Source organism: Notolepis coatsorum, assembly GCF_963971535.1.
Source record: "Notolepis coatsorum genome assembly, chromosome: 2".
NCBI classification, from domain to species: Eukaryota; Metazoa; Chordata; class Actinopteri; order Aulopiformes; family Paralepididae; genus Notolepis; species Notolepis coatsorum.
This window is the reverse complement of record NC_140166.1, coordinates 20,349,157-20,374,261: the sequence shown is the minus strand read 5'-3', so window position 1 is coordinate 20,374,261 and position 25,105 is coordinate 20,349,157. Positions and strand designations below refer to the sequence as shown.

Sequence of the window (25,105 nt, the reverse complement as noted above, 5' to 3'; positions counted from 1 at the left end):
CTTAGTTCTGTAACAAACTGGTCAACACTTTCGCTAGGCCCCTGGACCTTCTCCTGAAATTTGTACCTTGCAAATATGGGATTCGCCTTTGGCATAACGTACTCTTCATACTTGTCGTAGTAGCTTTTAAGCTCCTTCCTGTCGTCGTCGGACAACTGCCAGGTGTTGAAAATGTCTCTTCCCTTTTCCCCGATCCATAATAGGAGGTAACTGCATTTGATTTCCTCTGTCTTGCCGTTGAACGGTCCGCTAAACATTAGCTCGACGTGCTGGCGGAATTTTTTCCATGCGTCAGGTAGGTTTGAGGATTCCCAATGCATCGTCGGCATTGGTACTGCTGCAGCCTCCATATTGTCTTTCTTTCTCTTTTTCTTTCTTGGCATGGGTTCGAAAAAGACCCGGCTTCTGGCACCATGTAATATTCCGCTAAACGTCACTCTTAGTGTCTATAGGGAATGATGGAATCAGGCGACTGCTTATTGGGTTACCGTTTATTATCATGTCCCGGGCAGCAATGACAACACAAAGAACCAGCGTCTGCATATCGGATGACTCGGAATACGTAACACGTCATCACGCACGCATCATTGCTGTGCTGTGGTAGGCTATGGGCTACACAGATATCCCTAGGATATTACACATAACATAATTGAAATTCGTTTTTGCAGCTGTGGCTAACATTAGCTAGCTACCGATCTTCGGTTGGCTAACGTTAGCTACATAGCAACTGTAGCTAGCTAATACGGTCTGCGCTGGGTGGCTAACTTTTAATTCGCAATGGAGTGGAGCTAACTAACTGTACAAATCGATGTGATTGGCTGAGAGTGTATTTTGTACGGTTGGCTGCCTGGCTGTTGTGGATTCGGGTAGCCAGCTAGCAGCTAACATCAACTCAACGTCAACACTCTGTTGACACTGAGCTAGTTTGCAGACAGCATTGTAACAACAATATGGTCCGTGCAAAACCCTTATCCCCAACACATGATGTCGTTTTTTTATCAATAAAAAAAATATATTACATATATTGTTGGTGCTCCTTACATTTTGGTGGGTGCTCCTGCATTTTTGCTGGTGCTCCCAACTTTTTGAATTTGGGAGCACCAGTGCTACCAAGTAAAAGTGTTAATTTCGAGCCCTGCATAATTTGAACTATACACAATACATAATTTGAACTATAGACAATACATAATTTGAACTATACACAATACTGAATTTGAACTATACACAATACTGAATTTGAACTATACACAATACTGAATTTGAACTATAGACAATACATAATTTGAACTATACACAATACTGAAAAGTTACAGTATGTAGATTTGATTATTTGTATGACAAAGTCAGTCAACCCTTGCAATCAGTTTCATTTAATGAATTGAAAACATCATTGATATTACGTAAAAGCAAACTGGCAATAGAAAAGATGTTCAAAATGATCTAGTTCCCTTAAAACGCTAACGCTGTTAAATAAAAATATATAGTGGAGGTTAAAATAAGAATATGACTTGGCCTGAAGAAAGTTCAGTCAGGAGATTTTCTTTTGCTTTAATCCCTGCATACTAAATATCAGCTTTCTAACAATCTCTTTATTACTTCTCTACTAATATCACCTTTCTAATAATCTTTATTATTTCTCTACTAATATCAGTTTTCTAACAATCCTTATTATTTCTCTGCTATCACTTTTCTAACACTCTTTATTATTTCTCTACTAACATCAACTTTCTAACAAAACACTTTATTATTTCTCTACTCCTATCAACCCAGCTGTTGCCTTAAATATCAAGTAAAAAAGAGACCAAGTGATATCATCTGTATTTATTCAGAATATATCAATACAATATACAGATTATTAACTGAATTTATTCTGAATTCATTTAATCAATCATATATACAGATTATTAACTATTTATTCTGAATTCATCAATAAAGCACAGATTATTAATTATTTATTCTGAATTCATCAATAAAACATACAGATTATTAACTATTTATTCTGAATTCATCAATGAGACAAGCTCATTCTGACTGGAGATGATCACCTGAACCTCATTCTGACTGGAGATAATCACCTCACGTTTTAGAAAAATAATGAAGATCACCTTCCTGCTGCAGACTGAATCAGTCACACTTGTATTTCTGTCAACACTTTAAACATCTAAATCAATGGAACCATGGTCAGAAAGTATGATTTTATGATGCATGGAATAGTGTCTTGACTGAGTGGTTTGGCTCCATCTGAGCAGGCTGTTTCAGAGCTGGTTCCATCTGAGTAGGCTGTTTCAGAGCTGGTTCCACCTGAGCAGACTGTTTCAGAGCTGGTTCCATCTGAGCAGGCTGTTTCAGAGCTGGTTCCATCTAAGCAGGCTGTTTCAGAGCTGGTTCCATCTGAGCAGGCTGTTTCAGAGCTGGTTCCATCTGAGCAGGCTGTTTCAGAGCTGGTTCCATCTGAGCAGGCTGTTTCAGAGCTGGTTCCATCTGAGCAGGCTGTTTCAGAGCTGGTTCCATCTGAGTAGGCTGTTTCAGAGCTGGTTCCATCTGAGCAGGCTGTTTCAGAGCTGGTTCCACCTGAACAGACTGTTTCAGAGTCGGTCTCTGTAGCCTGGAGGACAGAGAGCCAGGTGTCACTATACATCTTCACAACGTGTCACAACACACAGCTCTTCTGAAAACTACCAACAGTCGCATATTTCCCACATCAACCCAGCTGAGTTGATATGAATAACAACAGTAGCTGCTGACTATGTCGCTGCAGATAAACCAGGCCAACGCAGCCTGGGGGCCAGAAGAGCTAGACTGTAACTGTTGGTTAAATTCCCCAGACCAGTGTTCACTCAACAACTACAGTAGAGTTATCCATGCGCAAGGCACAAACCATTAATGCCTCCCATGGTTGTGCTCAGTGGTCAACAGTGTCAGACTGTGGTTGTACTGTGCAGCTCCTAGTGGTCAACAGTGCCAGACTGGGGTTGTACTGGGCAGCTTCTATTGGCCAACAACTGTGGTTGTACTGGGTGGCTCCTAGTGGTCAACAGTGCCAGACTTGGGTTGTACTGGGCGGCTCCTAGTGGTCAACAGTGCCAGACTATGGTTGTACTGGGCGTCTCCTAGTGGTCAACAGTGCCAGACTGGGGTTGTACTGGGCAGCTTCTATTGGCCAACAACTGTGGTTGTACTGGGTGGCTCCTAGTGGTCAACAGTGCCAGACTTGGGTTGTACTGGGCGGCTCCTAGTGGTCAACAGTGCCAGACTATGGTTGTACTGGGCGTCTCCTAGTGGTCAACAGTGCCAGACTGGGGTTGTACTGGGCGGCTCCTAGTGGTCAACAGTGCCAGACTATGGTTGTACTGGGCGGCTCCTAGTGGTCAACAGTGCCAGACTTGGGTTGTACTGGGCGGCTCCTAGTGGTCAACAGTGCCAGACTTGGGTTGTACTGGGCGGCTCCTAGTGGTCAACAGTGTCAGACTGTGGTTGTACTGGGCGGCTGCTAGTGGTCAACAGTGCCAGACTATGGTTGTACTGGGCGGCTCCTAGTGGTCAACAGTGCCAGACTGGGGTTGTACTGGGCAGCTCCTAGTGGTCAACAGTGTCAGACTGGGGTTGTACTGGGCAGCTCCTAGTGGTCAACAGTGCCAGACTGGGGTTGTACTGGGCAGCTCCTAGTGGTCAACAGTGTCAGACTGGGGTTGTACTGGGCAGCTCCTAGTGGTCAACAGTGTCAGACTGGGGTTGTACTGGGCAGCTCCTAGTGGTCAACAGTGTCAGACTGGGGTTGTACTGGGCAGCTCCTAGTGGTCAACAGTGCCAGACTGGGGTTGTACTGGAAAGCTCCTAGTCGACCAAGTCAAGGATCACCCATATGCGGAGGTCCAAACGCATTAACTACACACCCACTGCCCAAAGGCCCACAAATGCCCTAAACACATGAAAATAAGAAACTACAGGCAGAGTAGTGTGTGTGTGTGTGTGTGTGTGTGTGTGTGTGTGTGTGTGTGTGTGTGTGTGTGTGTGTGTGTGTGTGTGTGTGTGTGTGTGTGTGTGTGTGTGTGTGTGTGTGTGTGTGTGTGTGTGTGTGTGTGTGTGTGTGTGTGTGTGTGTGTGTGTGTGTGTGTGTGTGTGTGTGTGTGTGTGTGTGTGTGTGTGTGTGTGTGACGGTGTCATGTTTGCAAAGAGTGACACGAGGGAAGGATGGAGAAGAAGAATGAAGGATGGAGAGGAGAGGAGAGGGGCTCAGGCATGGAGCACAGCTGGAGAGTAGCCTTCAAGAGGAAGGGAGGAGAAAGAGAGACATAAGGACAGAGAAATAAAGAAATGGAGAGAGAAAGAAAGACAGACAGAGAGAGAGAGGGTGACTCTTACCCCAGCCCCTCTCTCTCTCTCCCCAGGGGTCCAGGGGGGGGGTTGCCATAGCGATCAGGACCCTGCCCGGTAACTATGTGTTGTCGAGGGCCAGCGTGACCACGGCTTTCACTGAGAGACAATACATGGACAGCAAGGTCTCTCTCTCTCTCTCTCTCTCTCTCTGATTTTCTCTCATACTCTCCCTTTCTGACTGTCTCTCTGTTGCTCTCTACCTCTCCCTCTCTCTCTCTCTCTCAACCTCAGAGCAACCCCCACCCCCTGAGCGTGTGCTACCTCTCCTCATCTCTCCATCCCCCCTCCATCTCTCTCTCTCCTCGTCTCTCCATCCCCCCTCCATCTCTCTCTCCAGCGGAGCGCATGTTAACATCACTCCGGAGCCAGAGAATTCACTCGTCTGGCCGTGCAGAGAGGGAGGAGAGGAGGAGGAGGAGAGCGCAAAGAAGGCTAGAGAGAGAGAGAGAGAGACGAGGAAGGACAGAAGAAAGAAGGAGAGAATTAAGAGAGAGAGCAGAAGGAGAGAGATAAAAGACATACCTCTACTGCTTGTTTCGGAGGAGAAGATTCTGCTCAACGTCCTGTAAACAGAACAGTAGTAGTAATACTAGCAGTGGTAGTAATTGTGTAGCAGTTCTTAACAAGTTTACAGTAATAGTAATTAAGTGTCCAGAATCCAGTATTGGTAGGAGAGAGAGAGAGAGACAGTGAGGCAGAATAGGAGAGAGAGAGAAGAAGAGGAGAGAGAGAGAGAGAGAAAGAAGAGAGACAGAGGAGACCGCTTGTTCTCCAGCAGGTTTCAGATGTCAGGGTTTGGTCCTCAGTAGGAAGACGTGTTTATCTCCGTCTGCTGTCTCTGCAGCGGCACAGACCTGTCTTTTGTGTCTCCAGCTGTCCGTCTGTGAGCAGTGAGGATGTTTTGGAAGACGAGTGCATCGGCGTGGGATGACTATGATGATTATCTTTTAGGAACAGAGCTGAAGAAGACGTCCGACCTGCCCAGTGGGACCAGGCTGGCCGGCACCACCAAGACCACCCTTCCTGACCCCAGCCCTGCCAAAAACATCAACCCACCCGGTGTCGCCACGACCAAAAGCAACTACGGAATGGTGCTGACCAACTCCAGCCTCTGCGCTACCAACACGCCCAGCCAGGGGAAAGATAACTGTAACGCCAGCCTCTGCGCTACCAACACGCCCGGCCAGGGGAAAGATAACTGTAACGCCAGCCTCTGCGCTACCAACACGCCCGGCCAGGGGAAAGATAACTGTAACGCCAGCCTCTGCGCTACCAACACGCCTGGCCAGGGGAAAGACAGCCTGGGCAATATAAACTATGGCACCTATGTCTCTACTCTGTGTTCTAATGCCAACTATGAGTCTGGAGCCAATACAGACAGCAACAGACAACTACTGACGGTGAGTAAACTAACCTATCTACTAAACGAACCTTCTACTGACTAGTAACTATATTAAATTGCCAAGTTGATTGATTGTTTAATCTTCTCTCTGTGATGGCTGACATCGTCTTCCTTTCTTACCCTGTTACTGAACCAATTTTTTTTTAATAAACCTGATCTTATAGGTGTCTATAAGGTAATATCCTGGTCTTATATGTGTTTATAAGGTAATATTGTGCTCTTATAGGTGTATATAATGTAATGGCATTGTCTTATAGGTTTTTATAAAGTAATGTAATGGTTTTATGTGTCTATAAGGTAATAGCATGGTCTTATAGATGTATATAAGGTCATATTCATGGTCTTATAGGTGTCTATACGGTAATAACATGGTCTTATAGGTGTTTATACCTTAATATCATGTAAGTAATAACATGGTCCTATAGATCAGGGGTTCCCAAAGTTTTCAGAGAGCCGCCACCCCCACTATTATAGGAGGTGGTTGAAACATGTAAACATTCAAACGCACACACACTATTTTTTTAAGATTTATTTTTTGGCGTTTTATCGCTTTATTACTACTGGGCAGTCCAGTAAGGAGAGACAGAGGAGAAATGGGAGACAGAGTGGGGGAAGACATTCGGGAAATAACGACGGATTCGGGAATCGAACCCGGGTCGCCCGTGTCGCGGCTGAGCGCGCTATGTGGTTCGCCACTGGGGCGCCCCTCGCACACACACTATTAAGCATTGGAGGCTTTTAAACAGGGCCGGACTGGGGAAATGATTCAGGCCAGGAAATATAGTGCGAAATATAGCCCCAGTCAGGCCACTTTTTAAGCGGGGGGTCTGGGGGTTCCCCACCAGGAAAATTTTTGTTACAAAGAAGGAAAGAAGGAATATTTGAATTTGTACCCTTTACTCACTGTCAATGTCAATGATTAGCAACAACACTGATTTTGATTGATTTTTAGTTTTTTTGTAATGGTCCCGCCTCCACCAATCACATGCGGCTCCCTTTGAGAGAGATAGTTCTCCAACTTGTGTGAGTTTAGACTGCGTTACCCTCTGTTGCAGTGATCTCCTGGTTGTTCCCCACCTAGATTATCTAATTATCGCGCTGCCGCAACTAGAAACACTGTCCTGGCCTGCTTCTAAGTTCAGTGGCCTGACTGCAAAAAAAAATATATATATATATATATTTAATTTTAAATTTTTATGAAATCAATACATTCTGGAAATCATCTTGCAACTTTGGGAACCACTGCTATAGATGTATATAAGGTAATATCTTAATAGGTGTCTCTATAAGGTAATAGTGTGGCATTCTATGTGTTTATAAGTTAATATCATGGTCTTACAGGTGTTTATAAGGTAATATGATGGAGATCTTGGAAATAGCTTACTATACAGCCCATGGGAAAAATGAGAGTCGACATGATGACAGCTCATTCTCTCAGAGCAGTAGAAAAACTAAAACCTTGCCTTGTGCTTTCTCCAGTGTATTCCACTGACCTAAACAAATACCTCCATGACCAAAACCTGTGTCACATCTTGCCCGTGTTTTTGTGACAAAATGAAGTTTGTCTCATGTAGTCTGAAACCACAACGACATCTCAACGATTTCAAGATCCCTGGTCGTGTTGTGTGAACAGCACAGTGATTGAGTCGTGTAGTGTGAACAGCACAGTGATTGAGTCGTGTAGTGTGAACAGCACGGTGATTGAGTTGAGTGTGATTGAGTAATTAGTGGTTAGGGTTAATGTAGAGAGTGTGTGTGTGTGTGGTGAGGGGGTTGTTGGAAATTATACAATGGCATGCACATTTATCGATTCTGATTGGCTGAAACAGTCAAGTTAAACGTGGTTATAACCCCCGCTAGTGATCCCAGAACCCGCCCACAACTGAATTACAATCACTCCGCCGTTCGTGGTTTTAGAAATGAAAGCAAGATGGCGGACAATAATCTTTACGAATGGATATGTTGAAAGCGTCATAACGACTAAATCAAAAACGATTCTGTCACGCCGAATGTGTTAGTTTCTTACACAATGTTGGATTATGTAATTGGTGGGTCATGAGTCATTGTGGAACAAAATAAATATCACGCGAAGTCTGTTGTTAGATGCCATTCGTCAAAAGGACATGCATTTCACTGTTAATAAAATGTTCAAGCAATCAATCAATCAAACCAATAACACAAGCTCACGCGGAGGTGCGCTGTTGTAAGTGAGCGTGGGTTATTGAATTGAATTGATTGATTGATTGATTGATTGCACATTTTATTAATGTCCGCCTTGTTTCGAACTGGTTAAGAACGGTTAAGAACTTCATTCTTAGATGCTTCTATAGAAAGTAGGTAAAAAAAATAAAAAATACGTTTTCTTTGCCCTATGTGAGGCAAATGTTTTTTTTAACCTACTTTCTATAGAAGCAGCTGGGAGGTGCACTGTTTTAAGTGAGCGTGGGTTATTGAATTGATTGATTGATTGATTGAAAATTGTATTAATGTCCGCCTTGTTTCAAACTGGTTAGGCTTAGGCCCTCTTTCGAAGTCGCCCTCTTTCGAAGTCGGTTATGCTTAGAGTTTATCTTTAGAGCAGGGCGATAGACCACCAGCCCTGATTCCAAACTCTAAGCATAACCAACTTCAAAAGAGGGCGACTTCGAAAGAGGGCGACTTCGAAAGAGGGCCTAAGCCTAACCAGTTTGAAACAAGGCGGACATTAATAAAATGTTCAATCAATCAATCAATCAATCAATTCAATAACCCACGCTCACTTAAAACAGTGTACCTCCCAGCTGCTTCTATAGAAAGTAGGTTAAAAAAAAGAAATTGCGTCCTATAGGGCAAAGATTTTTTATTTTTTTTAACCTACTTTCTATAGAAGCATCTAAGAATGAAGTTCTTAACAGTTCTTAACCAGTTCGAAACAAGGCGGACATTAATAAAATTTGCAATCAATCAAACCAATAACCCACGCTCACTGCATTCTTGCCTTGAAACAGCGCACCTGCGAGCTGCTTCCACACGGAGGCAACTTCACTTTTTTTTTATTTTTGGAACTACTTTTTCTGCAGATGGTTTTGTCAATAAATCTTCAATTAATGTGTGTTTTGTTGTATAGCGATACGGTTGGATGAATTCGGCCATTGTATAAAAGCATTACATCACGAGACAGACAACCACCCATAGGCGTGATCTAATTTCTATAACCCACTCTGTCTCATGATGTAATGCTTAAACATTCACTATAAAGACTCAATCATTAATATGTGATAAACTATAGAATAATACTCTCTACTCTTCTCTCTCTCACACACACGCACACGCACACACACACACACACACACACACACACACACACACACACACACACACACACACACACACACACACACACCGCTGGCACATGTTTTTCCAGCTAATTGTGTTTTCAACATCAGTCCGTTAGTTCCGCTACATCAGGTCTGACCTGCTTACTGACTGATGAAAACGACACTAACATCATGTCAATACACACTAGAGCACCTCCCCCTCCCCTCCTTTCTCCTCTCCTCTCCTTCTCTCCCCCTCTCCTCACATCTCCCCCTCTCTCCGTTCCACCTCTCCTCCTCTTTCCTCTCCTCTCGCCTATCTCCTTACCTCTCCTCCTCTCCAACCCTGCTCTCCTTTCCTCCCTTCCCTTCCTCGCCTCTCTTTTATTCAACCTCTTCTAGTATCTCCTCTCATTTCTCCCTTATTTTCTCTCTCACTATCTCCTCATCTTCTCCTATCCTCCTCTTCTTGTCTTCTGCTCCTCCTCCCCTTTCTCTCACTGACAGCCAGTGACTGATTCTATCATGTCTATATCTATATTGTGACATTGATTCTATCATTTCTATATCTATATTGTGACAGTGATTCTATCATCTCTATATCTATATTGTGACAGTGATTCTATCATCTCTATATCTATATTGTGACAGTGATTCTATCATCTCTATGTCTATATTATGTAGGGATGGGTACCGAATTCGGTACTTTTGAGGTACCGAACCGAAACACGTCGGTACTACCGAGTATCGAATCAAGTGAGAAACCGAAAAAAAAGTGTTTTTATTATTATATATATATTTTTTTTTTTTTTTTTTTTTTCATGTCAACGTTCACACGCACAATATATGCTTACCTAGGATTTGACTTGATTCAACAACAAAGCAGTCCGAGCAATGACAAGCCGAAAACTGTCGAAATTGTAGTTATTTGAAGTTTGGATTTTTTTTTACGACTGAGGTAGGTAAATTAAATTTCTTGAGACTAAAGTACCGAAAAAAGGTACCGTTGGGTACCGGTATCGATTCACAGGTACCGGTACCGGTATCGGTTCAAATGTGAAAGGTACCCATCCCTAATATTATGACATTGGTTCTATCATCTTTATAACTATATTTTGACGGTGATGCTATCATCTTTATATATATATATTCTGACATCTATTTATCTATATTCTGACAGCGATTATATAATCTCTATATCTACTGTATATTCAGACAGTGATTCTATCATCTCCATATCTATATTTTGACAGTGATTCTATCATCTCTATATCTATATTGTCACAGTGATTCTATCATCTCTATGTCTATATTCAGACAGCGATTCTACCAGGTTAGTAGTGGTGGGTTAGTAGGTTAGTAGTGGTGTAGGTTAGTAGTGGTGTAGGTTAGTAGTGGTGTAGGTTAGTAGTGGTGGGTTAGTAGGTTAGTAGTGGTGTAGGTTAGTAGTAATGTAGATTGGTAGGTTAGTAGGTTAGTAGTGGTGCAGGCTAGTAGGTTAGTAGTTGTGCGGGTTAGTAGTATGTTAATAGTGGTGTAGGTTAGTAGTGGTGTAGGTTAGTAGGTTAATAGTGGTGTAGGTTAGTAAATAATAGGTTAGTAGTGGTGTAGGTTAGCAGTAATGTAGATTCTATCTATCTATCTCTAGGTCGTCCTCGGACGGGCCCTCCATCGGTGCTTCCAGTCATCCCGATCCTCCATGCATCTGGCTAGCTCGCCGGTGCTTTCTGTTCCCACATCTCTCCTGAGTACGTCCACGTAGGTTAACGTGGGACGTCCTCGTGATCGATGCCTGTGTGTTGGTTCCCACAGTACAAGTTTGCTGGTTGGCATCTCATGGTGTCTCTGGCAGTGACCTGCCAGCCTCATTCTCCTGACTGCCACTTTATCGCTCACCTTTAGCACCCCCCATACAAGTTTGCATTAGTGACATGCTCATCCCTGTTGATGTTGAGCACCACACGCATCATTCTGGTGTAGCACCCATCCAAGGACTTCTGCAGGGTGGGCTTCAAGGTCCAGCATTCACTGCCATACAAAAGGACAGACTCAACTGTTGCATGAAAGAAGTTGAGCTTGATTTGACGGGGGAGGTTGGATTTCCACACACTGGTCATGCCGTTCAGAGCCAATGTAGATTGATAGGTTAGTAGTGGTGCAGGTTAGTAGGCTAGGAGTTGTGCAGGTTAGTAGTATCTTAGTAGCGGTGTAGGTTAGTAGTGGTAAATGGTAATATGATATGATACATTTATTTATATTGCGCCCCTCAACCAATAGTTACATCGGCCCGGGGCGCAGCCCGGGAAAGAAAGAAAAACAGAAAGACAGGAACAATACGAAAACAGAAAAAATACATGCAGGCCAACCAAGTAGATAGAGAACGGACAGACATAATACACCAGTCATACTATAATACAAAAACTAGCTCGTGAATTCTTTATGGCGAAAAGGTGGGTTTTGACCATGGCCTTAAAAGTCCGTAGAGTGTTTGCAGATTTTAAGTTGAGTGTGAGCGTGTTCCAGAGTGTTGGTGCTGCGACTGCGAATGCCCGGTTTCCCTTCGTCACCAGTCTTGTGTGTGGGATTTTAAGGCAGATTTGGTTGTTTGATCTGAGGGATCTGGAGCTGGCTGATTGGACCAGGAGTTCTTTTATATAATAATAATAAATTTTATTTTGGGGGGGTTGAAGGCTAGGGAGAACGAGGCGAGATTTGAAGGTGGATATAGGCTGGGGCGAGACCGTTTATGGCTTTGTATGTGAACATGAGGATCTTGAAATGAATGTGTTGTTTTACCGGGAGCCAGTGTAGGGATGCAAGGACTGTGGAGATGTGGTCCCTCATCTTGGTGCCCGTCATGAGCCTGACGGTTGCGTTCTGGATGAGTTGGAGGCGGTTTATGTATTTGTCTGCCACACCAGAATAGAGGGTGTTGCAATAGTCCAGTCTTGAAAATATGAGAGTTATTTCAGTTTTGCTCTCGTTTAACTGCATGAAGTTTTGTGACATCCACTCCTTGATATCTCCCAGACAGTCTTTTAGTTGGGTTAAGCCAGTGGGGTCATCTGTGGTGAGTGAGTGGTAGGTAGATCCGTGTAACTTGATTCGGTTGGTCACATGACTCAATGTTACCGTGACTTTTCAATCTATGGCTCACGTGGGAAGTCTCTCTGAGGAGTTCCGTCTCTCCTCTGTGGTGAGGGTGGCGGGATGTGAAAATGTAAAAAAAAAAAAAAACTCGGCTGCGTCACGTGGGATTCATGTCAGTCGGTGTTTCTTTCTTTTTTTAACAAAAAAGAGTGGAGAATATGAAGCACGACAACCTTCTTGTCGTTCTCCCAGGCGCCTTGAAGGATCAATGTGGGGTCTGGTTAGACTGTCCATTGATATGTTTTGGGTCCCGACGCATACATAGTGCTGGCTCGGGGTGTTTCTGTTAAGAATCATGCGGGAGGCTAGTACGCCTTGGTTGCTTGTTATTAAAACAGCGTTTTTATAGGGCAACTGGGATGGAGGATTTTTTCCTCTTCCGAGAGCCTGTTACTGGGTCTCGACGGATTCTCGTTCATATCTGGGGGATGTTAACGGAATAGATCAGAACATAGGTAGAGGGGTCTCACGCCCTTGGGGTGGGCCACTGAGCGCGGTATAAATAGGACCGTCTGCGTGGCGCCCTCTTTTCATGTTTTAGATCAACACGCATACCTGCCCCCTCTCCTGGAGTGGGCATGTCGGCGTGGTTAGGGCACGGGACTGGTTCTGGTCGCGCTGGTCCAGGTCAGTTAACCCGTTGTCAGCCGGGGATGCAGATCTGCTGTTCTGGTACCCTGAGGGACTTGTGCTTTTTTCGGGGGGAAAAATGCCGGGTCGGCCCGGGTGTCACGGGGTTAGGCGTTATGGAGACCCTTTGTTGGGTACACGTTGTACCTGGCACTATTATAAGGGGCTGGTTCTCCTTTCTTTGGCTCCTCTCTCACGCATGGCGAAGAGGGGGCTGTTGGGGTGGTCTTCTGGACCTCCTCTGGTAACCCTGTGTGCTTCCCGAGCCGCCGGGCCCGGTCCGAAGTAATGTTTCGTTGAAACCGTAGGCCTGGGATAACCCCTTTTTTCTTGATGGGTTATAGGAACAACCACCGTATGTGGTACCAAGAGGGTGGTTGATTCCCTGGTGTGTTGGAGCAGAGTCAACTCCCGGGTTACCCGGTTGAGTGTGCCCCTGCATGTTCATGACGTCTGCCAATCGTGTCAGCCTTCTCTGCCTCGACCCCCCTGCGTGGGTTTTTTTTGATGGAGGCTTTGTCATGGTGCGCAACAACGCCAGCATACGCCCCTTCCGCCGGGGGTGCTGTTTTCAGTTGACCCCTTTGGCGCCTGTCTCGTCCGCAGTGCTCCAGGCTCGGGTCTACAGCCTGTTGCCTGGTTTCCCCGGTGCGCTGCCTGCTTCCGTTGGTTAACCTTTTGAATGCTTTATGGCCATGCTGACTGCCTGTGTTGCAGGGTCAGTGTGCCAGGCGGTGTACTATTGGGGGGAAAGGGCCCGCTCTTGGAGGGGCCCTGTCCGAATACGCTGGCGATGTGGGGGGCGGTGTCACTAAGTGACCGCCTGGTGGGGTCTTGATGCCTGGCGTCATTGACCTCCGGGCCCCCCTTTTTCCAGGGGATCCAGTCCCTTCAGTGGGTCTGGGTCTTCCTTCGCGCTCCGCTGCTACGGCCTTGCCACCGGGTTGAGTTGCTCTTGACCCCGTGATTTTGGGGGCAGTAACAAGGGTTGTTCCTTCCGTTCGTTCCCTGGTGGCATGCGGGTTGTGCGTGTGTGTAGTCGTGGGGTCAAGCCACGATCTGCTCACCCTGTGCGTTGAGTTGCTTGAGTTCCTCTTCGCACGGTCGGATCCGTCTCCCTCCCGTCCTCCAATAGGGAGGGTATCCCTCCATTAGGGAGGGTCGGGGGGCTCGGTCCTCCCCGGTCTGATGGTTGTGGGGGGCCTCAGCGGGGTACATTTGTCGAGCTTCTGGCTTCCGCTCAGCTCCTCTTGTGCAGACTGACGCTGAGCGGAGGCCAGAATGAAATAGAATGTAAGGTTATGTATATTATTATTATTATTATTATTATCTGAATTTAAAAAAAAAACTACAAAAAAAAAAAAAATCTAACCCTAACTAACCGTACTGTCATGCACTTGTCCTAATAAACTAACCTACACTGTAGCACTCAACACTTTGATGAACATTGTTGCTCAGCTGATAGAGTTGTGCCCTTCCTGATGGCTTGTCGTACAGAACTTGTAAGTCGCTTTGGATAAAAGCGTCAGCTAAATGACTAAATGTAAATGTAAATGTAAATGTAAATGTATATAACCAAGTTCTATGAATTCTGGTGACGCTCAGCGTCAGGACGGCGCTGCGGCCCTTGATCTCGCCTTGTGGTGAACGTTTGGGAAGGAGGCGAGTAGGTGACCACACACCTGCTTATGAAGGTAAGCGGATAGGGGTGTGGCCAGACGAATGTTGGTATGTAAAGGTAATTGTGGAATTTTTTATTCAGTGCTCGTGCACGAAGTGAAGTGCGTGCAGACTGACGCTGAGCGTCACCAGAATTCATAGAACTTGGTTATATACATAACCTTACGTTCTGTTTTCCAGGTAGGACTTGAACCAAGCCAGGGCGGTGTTTGTGATGCCCACCCCCTGCTGGAGGCGGTTAATGAGGATGGTGTGGTCGATCGTGTCGAAGGCTGCACTTAGGTCGAGGAGGACCAGTGCAGCACATTTCCCAGAGTCTGTGATGAGGAATAGGTCGTTCAGTACCTTTACGAGGGCGGACTCAGTGCTGTGTAAATGGTGCATTTATATAGCACATTTTAGGGCTGTACCGAATAGTTCGAAGCTTCGTTCATAACGTTGACATTCTAATTCTAAATCAATTTGAATTTGTAATTTTAAATAATTAAACATGTTTGATTTTTACTATATATATTTCTTCTATTCATTCTGTTTAAACCAATGGGAGTTTTCTTCACAGTTGCAGATAAAGATTAGGCTACACTAATATTATAGTATTATACTATTATAGTATATGACTCGTCATAATTTTTTTTATAACAACATTTATCATAAATTATGTAGCATATCTGCATCCGCTCGGTGCTCCATCAAGACGTCACCATCACTTTCTTACTTGTTGATGAAACTGACGAGTTATTTTCATTAAAGAAAGTGGATTTAATTAAAAAAAAAAAAAAAAAATTAATCAGATTAACACTTTGATTGCCATGGGTTAAATTCATGATATACCATCCCTTGCCAGCTCTATTTAACATGGAGAAGTTCCCCTTCTTTGCAGGGCTATAACTTTTTAAATTCTATTGCTAGATTGCCATTATTAGGGCCCATTCAATGTCCTATATGTATTGTTCATGGTGTAGCAACGTTAAACTTTTTCATTCACATTTTCATACTAAAATATGGTCTAAAGTATAAGTATGTTTTCATCTCTTTCTGCAGCTTTCTCCAGAACGTGATTTATAGCCCCAAATGCATTATATTGATGATCAAATACAGTTTGGTAGGAATCTGTGCAAGATAAAAAATGTCAACTGGATGTACTTCTAGGAGTTACTACACGTCATCTGATGTTGACCGGATGGGCGAGGGGGCATTTATAATTCCGTGGGCAACGTTATACCATTCATCTAATGTGGGTCATATGTTCATCATAGCAGTTTATATCGAACACGGTAATACTACACGCTAAAACTCACCCCAGTCTCCTCGGGCCGTTGGGCGATCAGCGTGGAGTAGACAGTTTTCCATTATGGGATGTCGAAATACCCGATCCATTTCCAGGTTGTATAATAGTATGTCCAAATCATGTTGTTTTTTCGAGTTATTTCCACCGATCGATGTTCACTGTGTGAAGACGGAGTCTCTCTAACATTAGCGAGTGCCCGGACCCCATATGGAGTGAGTCCTGCCGGTTCAAAGGTTGATATCCGGTTTCGATCTGCCGATCGGCCACCAGATGGCGCTCTTGAACCGCTAGAGGGTTGAGAGGAGATCAGCACTGTGTGTCAAGGCTGCGGAGGGGAAATATGATTTCGATCACAGATTTTTGAAATATTGATATCAAAGACGAGTTACGGCGTCCTCGGCAACTTGAGCATGGCGGGGAATGACGAGTTCCGGCGTTTTCGGCAGTTAAAGTGTTAATCACTTTTTTTAAACACATTTTTTTATTTGCATTTCTTTAGATTTTTGAACATTCATTTTTCAACAGATGTACATAAACAACAAGCCATTAGACATAAAACAAAACAAACAAAAAAGAAAAGCAAAATAAAATATGACATGGGTTCATTGACTTCCTTGTATTTACATTGTATATTTACATTTACATTTCTTCTCTTAGTTCCTGCCTTCTTCTGTGGTGTCATTCCTAATTGTTTTATATTCCTCCCATTTTTCCCATCTTGTTCTGAATTTCTCATCCTGTAGCCTCAGCATATGTGTGATTCTCTCCATTTCTTGTATCTCCTCTACTATTCCTACCCATTGATCCTTAGTCAGTGGATCTTCCTTGTACCACAGTCTGGTTATTGCTTTCCTGGTTGCCAACTTGCCACTAGTAGTATCTTTATCAGATATTTGTCTTCCCCCTGTATATCTTCCTGCGTCAGATTCCCTAGATACAGCACTAAACCTGTCTGTGGTATTTCGTATCGTATTATTTAGTTTATTGTCTCTCCTACTCCTTCCCAATAATTTCTTATTTTCTGACATTCCCAGAATATGTGTGTGTTTGCTCCCTCTTTTCCAAACATTCTCCAACAGGGTTTCTGTGCTGGTGCATATTTGCCTTTTATCTCTGGTGTTATAAAGAATCTAATTATGTTTTTCCATCCAAATTCCCTCCATACCCTTGAACCAGTAGTTGAGTGCTGTACCTTGCATATATTGTACCATTCCTCCTCTGTAATCTCGATCTCTAGTTCCTTCTCCCATTTTTCTTTTATGTATTTGGTTGTAACACCCTTGCTGTCCATTATTGCTTGGTACATTGCTGATATGACCCTGCCTTTCTTCCCTTCATATGCCCTTACTATTATCCTAATTATTCCATTCTGTTCTTCGTCCTTGTCTCCTCTTATTTCTTTGTTGTAATAGTCTCTAATCTAGATATCTAAAGTGGTCTTTATTCTCTAGTCCGAATCTTTCTTTCAGTTTTTGTAGGGTCTGCATTTCTCCTTTTTCTATCATTGTACATATCGCTGTTACCCCCCCCCCCCCCCCCCCCCCCCTTTCCCATCTTTTGAATCCATGGTCTCCTATCCCCGGCTTGAATTTATTGCCGTGTGTTACCCATCTCAAGACCTTGGATTATTTTTCTAACTTGTGTGTTTTTACTACTGTGTTCCATATATTTAAAGTGAATTTGGTGATTGGATCTAGCAATTGTTAAATAGTTCCCTATCCTTGCTACAACCCTGCATGTTTACATTTTGTATTTTGTACTTGATGTACATGTGCTGTCCCTATCAAATAAACTATCAAATCAAACTACTGCTACAAAAGGTTCAGTCACTTAACTTTAGCTTTTGCCCCTTTTATGCATACAATGCCTATGTTTTGGCTGTGTTGCTCTTCTAGAAAAATAATCCTTTCAGGATTGCCTATTGAAATACTGTACACCTCCAGTACAGAAACATTGTTTATGAGTTTGCGTGTCAGGTAGACCATTGATTGACAGTCGAGTCTGCCAATTACATCACACTGCTTGTACTCCGGCCGTCCGGCGCTGCAGCTGGACCCTATTGCCCATCTCTGCTGTTGATAACGCTAGCCAAGTTATTATACACACAGATACACAGTGGGCCAGTGACTTTGGTGTAGGGGTGTAACAATGCATCGATCCTAAGGGGGAAATTCAACTGCATCGATTTGAAAATGTTAGAATAGATTATCGCAATTTTAATGTGTACACGTTATGTTATTGTCATGTCCGTTACAGCCAACACACCGACATACGCTACTGCATCAACGTTATGATTAACAAAGCAAGGCATTCGTTTTGTTGCATTAACGTTATATTGCTATCGATCAATCTAGGTGTTCTAAAATATATTGCTATTGGTAAGAGAGATACTATAATAAGTTAGTGTCTCGGAAAACGAGAGCCCTGATCGCAATGGCGGAGTTTCAGGAAGTAAACAAGCAAAATGAGAGCTTCCGATTGGTCATTTGCTTTATTTCCCATGAAACCAGTCACTTCACTCTACTGTGATTGGACCGTTGGCTTGAGTGCAATGTGGGACTTGTAGTTTTTTAACGATTCTCAGCGGAGAAATAAAAAGTACGACTGAAGGCTGTAATCTGCAGTCGCACACCGTGCGCGTAATTGATTTTTGAGGTTCGCACACACATATTTTTAGGGGCATATGCGAGCAATATGGTCGCACTGTAGAGCCCTGCAATTGTGTTAGTATGGACGGTCGGCCAAGCCGGAGGCACCATAGCTGTAAATTCGATCCCACTGGTTCTGTGGTGGTAGACAGACACTTAGTCCGCTGCACTACCCGGCCACCCGGGGTATCCTTGAGTTCAAGTCTAGGGGCATTACTGTCCATCTTTCTAAGTCTCTCTTAATGTTCTGATTAATCTGTATATAGTTTGCATCAAACAGTTTCCCCACTCCTCTTGTGATGTTCACCCCTAAGTATTTAATCTTGTCCATGTCCCATCTAATTCTGTACTTTTCCCTCATTTCTGTCGTTGGAGTATAGTTCCATGTTAAGGTCTGTGTCTTTGTCACGTTAAGCTTATATCCTGAATAGTGCCCATATTCTTTCAGTAAATCCATCAGTACTGGGAAGCTTGTGTCTGGCTGTCTCATATATACTATCACGTCATCTGCGACCTTTATGTTCTGTTCCCTTTATCTCTAACCCTTTGATGTTCTTAGTCTGTCTAATTAGTTGCGCCAGTGGTTCGATAAATACATCGAAGAGCATCGGCGAAAGACAACAACCCTGTCTGGTAGCCCTCTCTAGTTTGATTCGGTCCATCAGGCTGCCATTCACTTTAATCCTTGCTGTCGGTTCCTGATATAGTGCTTTAATTGTTCTCATAGCGTCTTTGTCTAATCCAAATTTCTCTAGCACCTTGTATAGAAATACCCAGCCCACACTGTCGAACGTCTTTTCTGCGTTTAGACTAACCAGTACTGCACTACCTCCTTCCTTCTGTATCTCCTCTACTATCTGCACTGTCTTCCTTATATTATCCTGCGTCTGTCTTCCTTTAATGAATCCGGTCTGATCTTCGTCTATGATGTCTGGCATAAATGTCTCGAATCTTTTGGATATTATCGATGTATACATTTTATAATCCACGTTAAGTATGGACACTGGTCTGAAACTGCTACATAGCTCTTTATCCTTTCCTTCTTTTGGTATTGTGGTAATTATGGCTTCTTTCCATGAGGGTGGCATTATGCCCTCTTTCATCGTGTGTCTAAATGCTGCTTCTAATATGGGAGTCAGTTCCTGTCTAAATGTCTTGTAGAATTATGATGGGAATCCGTCACTACCCAGAGATTTGCTATTCTTTGCTCTACTAATTGCATCCTCTACTTCTTGTTCTGTGATTTCTGCATTTAATATTTCCCCTTCTTCTGCCGCTATCGGTTGTGTGTATAGTGCCGTATAATATTCTTCAAGTGTCTTCTCTATTTCAGTTGGCTCTCTCAATATCTTGTTAGTATTTGTATCCCTTATTGTATGTATCGTGTTTAGGTTTTGTTGTGTCCTAATCCTTCTAGCCAAAAGTCTAGTCGCTTTCGGTCCTCCCTCAGAGTATGTCTGTTTCATATATCTTGCTTTCTTTTCTATTTCTGTCAGTAGTTCCCTGTTTATTCTTCCCCTCACATCTTTGATTTCCCTAAGTGTCTCCTGGTCCTTCGAGTTTTGGTGTTTCTTCTCTAGTTCTTTCCTATTCGTTTTTGATACGTCTCCATTCTGGCTTTCTTAAGTAGTGCTGTCTTCGCTATCAATTTGCCTCGTATTACTACCTTCAGTGCATCCCATAAAATGTTCGGATCTACCTCCCCGTTGTCATTTTCCTCCTTGTATCTGGCTATGTCCCCTTTTTATTTCATTTACTAAACCCTTGTTATTTAATAGTAGAGTAGAGATGTTCCGATACCATTTTTTCCTTCCCGATCCGATACCTAAGCTTTGGGTATCGGCCGATTCCGATACTGATCCGATACCAGTGCATACATAATTTTCTTTTTTATATTATATAAATTATAAAACAATTTATTTTTTATAAATTTTTTACAGCTACAGATACAGTTTTATATGTACTGTTTTTTAGTAATAACTAGAAAGTAATGGTATTTATTCAACAACAGGTGATTGTATAGATTAGTATTAGTATCATTAATTGACAACTATGCTCAATGAGTTCACCCACGGAACGGTTGTTGGGACATTGGTCCGTACGGACGTTATACGTTGTTGCACTATCCAGGTGCTCCGGTTCAGTTAGCTAGTAGCAGAGGCTCTGAATAGTAGTAACGTTTTTATTTATTTTTTCTCCTCTTTTTCTCCTCCTGATTTTTCTGTGTTTTTCCTCCCATTCCAATTGAGTCGTTATGCCAATTACACTCTCCCCTACCTGGTCGTTGCATGCCTGTGCCCCCCACTGGTCGGTCAAGGGAGCCCTGAGGTCTACCACATGCTTCCTCCGTCACAAGCGGAGACAGCCAGCGGCTCTCTTTTCACCTGACAGCGCGGACTCTCATTGGTGAAGTGTAACGCGTGGGAGGTCACACTACCTTCACCACTTCCTGTCTTTTACTGTGCAGGCGCCCTGACCTGACCTGTAGGAGTCGCTGTCCACAACGCTAGATTACCACCCCCGACTTCCCTTTGGTGACAAGCGCAATCTCTGCTGCGCCACCCAGCCGCCATAACTAGTAGTAACGATTATGTTGTGATTTTTAATGCACAATAAATATTCAATATTCTCTTTTGAGACTCCGCCTCAGACTCTTATCCTTTAGCACTAAAAGCTAAACATTGTCACCGGTATGGCTGTCCGCAACATGTCATTAATTGTGTGTGAGAGGTCGACGTTAGCGTGAGCTAGGTTAGCCAGTTAGCGTGAGCTAGATGGAAAGACAATGTAATGTTACTGGTGAAAAAGTGATTTAAAGTTACCTTGGAATACTCCTTTGCTAACTTGCTGTACTTTGCTTGCAGGTCTGCAGCCATTATTGCTGGATTATGAATAGCCCCAACTTTAGCCAAGCAAAAGTTAAAGCTAAAACTAGCTTTTCGGTTAGCTCTTCAGCTAATGCTAATAACACCAGCAAGCGAAAACATCAGAGCTCCCCGTCAACACCGCTCTGTTGGGACGATGGCATTTAAGAAAGTATCTGCTGTTAAAATGATGAACAGCATTGACACTTTAATTCACGGTCGATTAAAAACATGTTTGTTTTATAATGCTCACTCTCAGCAGGAGGATACAGCACGTGTTGTTGACAAATTACATCATATGGGATCGGAGGCTAGACTTTCGGCGTACTCGCAGATACCGATACCAGCATTTTAGGCTGTATCGGAGGCATTTCCGATACTGGTATCGGTATTGGAACAACTCTATTTAATAGCCCTACGTTCAGCCTCCAGACTGTGCTTCTCCGTCTACTTTTGAGATCCACTGTCAGATATGTCGCACTATGGTCTGATATGTCTGCTACCCCTATCCTGCAGTCCTTCACCCTGCATCTGTCCCCCGTTGTCATGAGAAAGTAGGGCTGGGCGATATAACGATAATGATAAATATCGCGATATATTTTAATAATCGATATCGAATATCGAAATAAAAAAAAATCTAAAAATCGTTTTTTTTATTTTTTATTTTTTTATATTTTTATTTTTATTTTTTTTGTGACCTGCAACAGGGCAGTTTTAAAACCAGAGACAGTGGACAGACTTGTCTTTCTTGCCTGCAACTTAAAGTAATGGCTTTGCTTGTCCAAATGACAATACTGACCAAATTGAGATTTATTTTTCTCTTGTCCATTTATTTTGTTTGCTTTCTAATTTAAAATACAGTTTGAAACCGTCTGTACACAGTAGGCTATGTGTGCTAGCAGAACTAGACTCCAGTCATGAGTCACGGTGCAAAAAAGCGCCAAAAGATAGAAAATAAACTAGCAGAGCCAGAACTGTTCAACTCCCCTGGAGCCACAGCCAGCAGGGAAGCCGGTTTACTTTCGCTTTTAAACCAGCTGCAGCCTGAGAACTGGAGTGTGAGGGGATGTAACACTAAAGATGGCGGCAATGACAAAGAATTGCTGCAAAATAAACATACATCTGTTGTTAAAAAAAAAAAAAAAAATTATACTTATAACAATTCGATAATTATCGATATCGAGAAATATGATAACATTATCATATCGTTATCGCGATATGATTTATTTGCATATCGCCCAGCCCTATGAGAAAGTACTTGTGAATACGTTGTGTGTGGGTGTGAGTAATGTGTGTATTCTCTGTCTAATGTGTGCATTTCTCTCCACACATCCGTAATTCCCATTTCTGTCATTTGTATATTCATATATTTGCTGATGTGTGTCCTCCATTTCTTTGTACTTGTGGTGTCCATGTCATAGTTCAGTATCACATAAAAATCACCCGTACATATTAGAATCCCTTCCATTTCTATTGCTATGATATCAACAATTTTTTCAAAAAGATATCTCTCACTATCCGGTGGGGCATATACATTGATCAGTGTTACCATTTGTCCTTCCATTTTTCCCTTCACCACCACATATCTCCCCTCGGTGTCCCTTATTTCTTTTATCATTTCAAACTTCACGAGTTTCTAATTAATATAGCTACTCCCCTCCTCAAGTTCTGTTTAAAAGAACTGTAAAACGTATTTTCATAACCAAATCTCTTCAGCCTTTCATGTTCCTGTGCTATTAGATGTGTTTCTTGTAAAAAAAAATAACTTGCATCTCCTCCTTTTTAAATTTCGTCATCACCTTACTCCTTTTGCTTGGATTGTTCATACCATTTACAATCAGCAACACCATTTTGATACCCTTAGGTTGCGTCATATTTCCCCTCCAAATGCTTCCCTGGTTTACCCATGTCATTTAAATGATATTTGTGGTTGTAGCCTCTGCTATCTTTACCTGGTTTACACATATAGAAAATAGAACGTAAGGTTATCCTATAACTCTAGTTATATGAATACTGGCTGAGCGTCTCGCTCTGCCTACTGAGATAACCCATTATCTCCAGCACCTAGTGTGCTCTGGGGAACAAAACAAATGCACCCACTTGCACGTGACCACGCCACTCCCATGCGTCCTCTATATTACGCCGGAAGTGGTCACGCCTCACCCTTCCCAGTTCGATTTCCATAAGCGGAAAACATCCAACATCCAGCTAACATTAGTAGCACTAGGCTGGTGCAGGCTAACTGGCCATCGTTCCGGGAGCTAACGTTAGTAGCACTAGGCTGCTGCTGGCTAACTGGCCATCGTTCCGGGAGCTAACGTTAGTAGCACTAGGCTGGTGGGGGCTAACTGGCCATCGTTCCGGGAGCTAGCGTTAGTAGCACTAGGCTGGTGCGGGCTAACTGGCCATCATTCCGGGAGCTAACATTAGTAGCACTAGGCTGCTGCTGGCTAACTGGCCATCGTTCCGTGATTTGTTTACTTGGTAACACGGGTTGCTAAGGAATTTAGGTTTGAGGTTGAAGAAAGTGCACTTTTAGGACGAAAGAACGGCCCTAATGTCAACGTGTTTCAATATAAGCATTGTGTATGGTGATAACGAGTATATCGTTAGCTCCGCCCCCCCCCCCCCCCCCGCTGATGAAAATGAAAGTCATACCGTCATATACCGTATACCGGGGTATTATGTCAGAAAGGTATGACGGTATGAAAAAAATTATACCGCCCAAGCCTACCGCTCAGCCAGTATTCATATAACTAGGGTTATAGGATAACCTTACGTTATATATCATCTGGCTTCACCTCTCGCTCTGCCTACTGAGATAAAGGGCAGAGCGGACGCGTGGCCCCGACAAATGCACCCCCTGAGGGCCCGTAAGCCCCAGCCAGGGAGGAGGGGAGTCCCGTCCACCCGCCCGTCCTAACGAAGGGAGGGAGGCAGTCAACTCCACCAAAGTGCAAAAAAAAGGGGAACCAGGCACCCCCGAACGCACAGCGCAAGCGGGACCATGTGTGACACAGCATCCCGCGGTCCACACCCACCCCTGCTAGCCCACCTGATGGCGGGATGCAGGAGAGGTCCCGGACCTCAGGACCGCCTGGGAGACAGAACCCCCAGTCATGTCCATGAGGTAAAACCTAATGAAAGGACTCGGGGAGGACCAGGAGGCCGCAGCACAGATGTCCTCCACCGAGGCCCCCCCCAACAGGGCAGCAGAGGCCACCACACCACGAGTGGAGTGCGCCCTGACGCCCCCGGGGGGAACCTGTCCAGCCAACGTGTAGCAAAGGGCAATGCCCTCGCACAACCAATGTGACAGGTGCTGCTTGGACAGCGCCTTACCCGCGCGAGGGCCACCGTAACAAACAAACAGTTGATCGGAAGCCCTGAGGTAAACCTTCAGTGCACGCCGGACAGGACACGACAGGTGAAGGCTCACCTCCAACCCACTAGCGTGAGGAGGAGGGCGAAACGCCTGAAGCACAATATCCCAGGAGTGACAAGAGCTCCGGATATTCTTTGGCACGAAGGCCGGATCAGGCCACAGAGTCGCCTGCTATCGGCCCGAATAGACAGGTACTCCGACCGCACCGAGAGAGCACATGGTGTAAAGGCAGAATGAGTGTTTTTGTTATAGATTATTATTATTAGTATTATTATTATCATTATTGTTATTATTATTTCCAATCGAAGGATATGATTTATGGGAATGTTATGTTTATCTGTGTCGCCCGTTGGGTGGACTCTGTTGTACTGTGGGCGAATCACCT

General features: G+C 43.9%; 1 protein-coding gene across 3 annotated transcripts in view; it reads left to right on the top strand.

The window, feature by feature from the left end:
- The window catches only part of LOC311223086 (regulator of G-protein signaling 3-like), a 162,538-nt gene that overhangs the window by 11,912 nt on the left and 125,521 nt on the right, over positions 1–25,105 (top strand). For all 3 annotated transcript variants that reach the window (XM_084307822.1, XM_084307823.1, XM_084307821.1), the window contains one exon: positions 5,329–5,777. In XM_084307822.1, the coding sequence (XP_084163948.1) occupies positions 5,329–5,777 (449 nt within the window). The remainder of the gene's footprint in view (positions 1–5,328; positions 5,778–25,105) is intronic.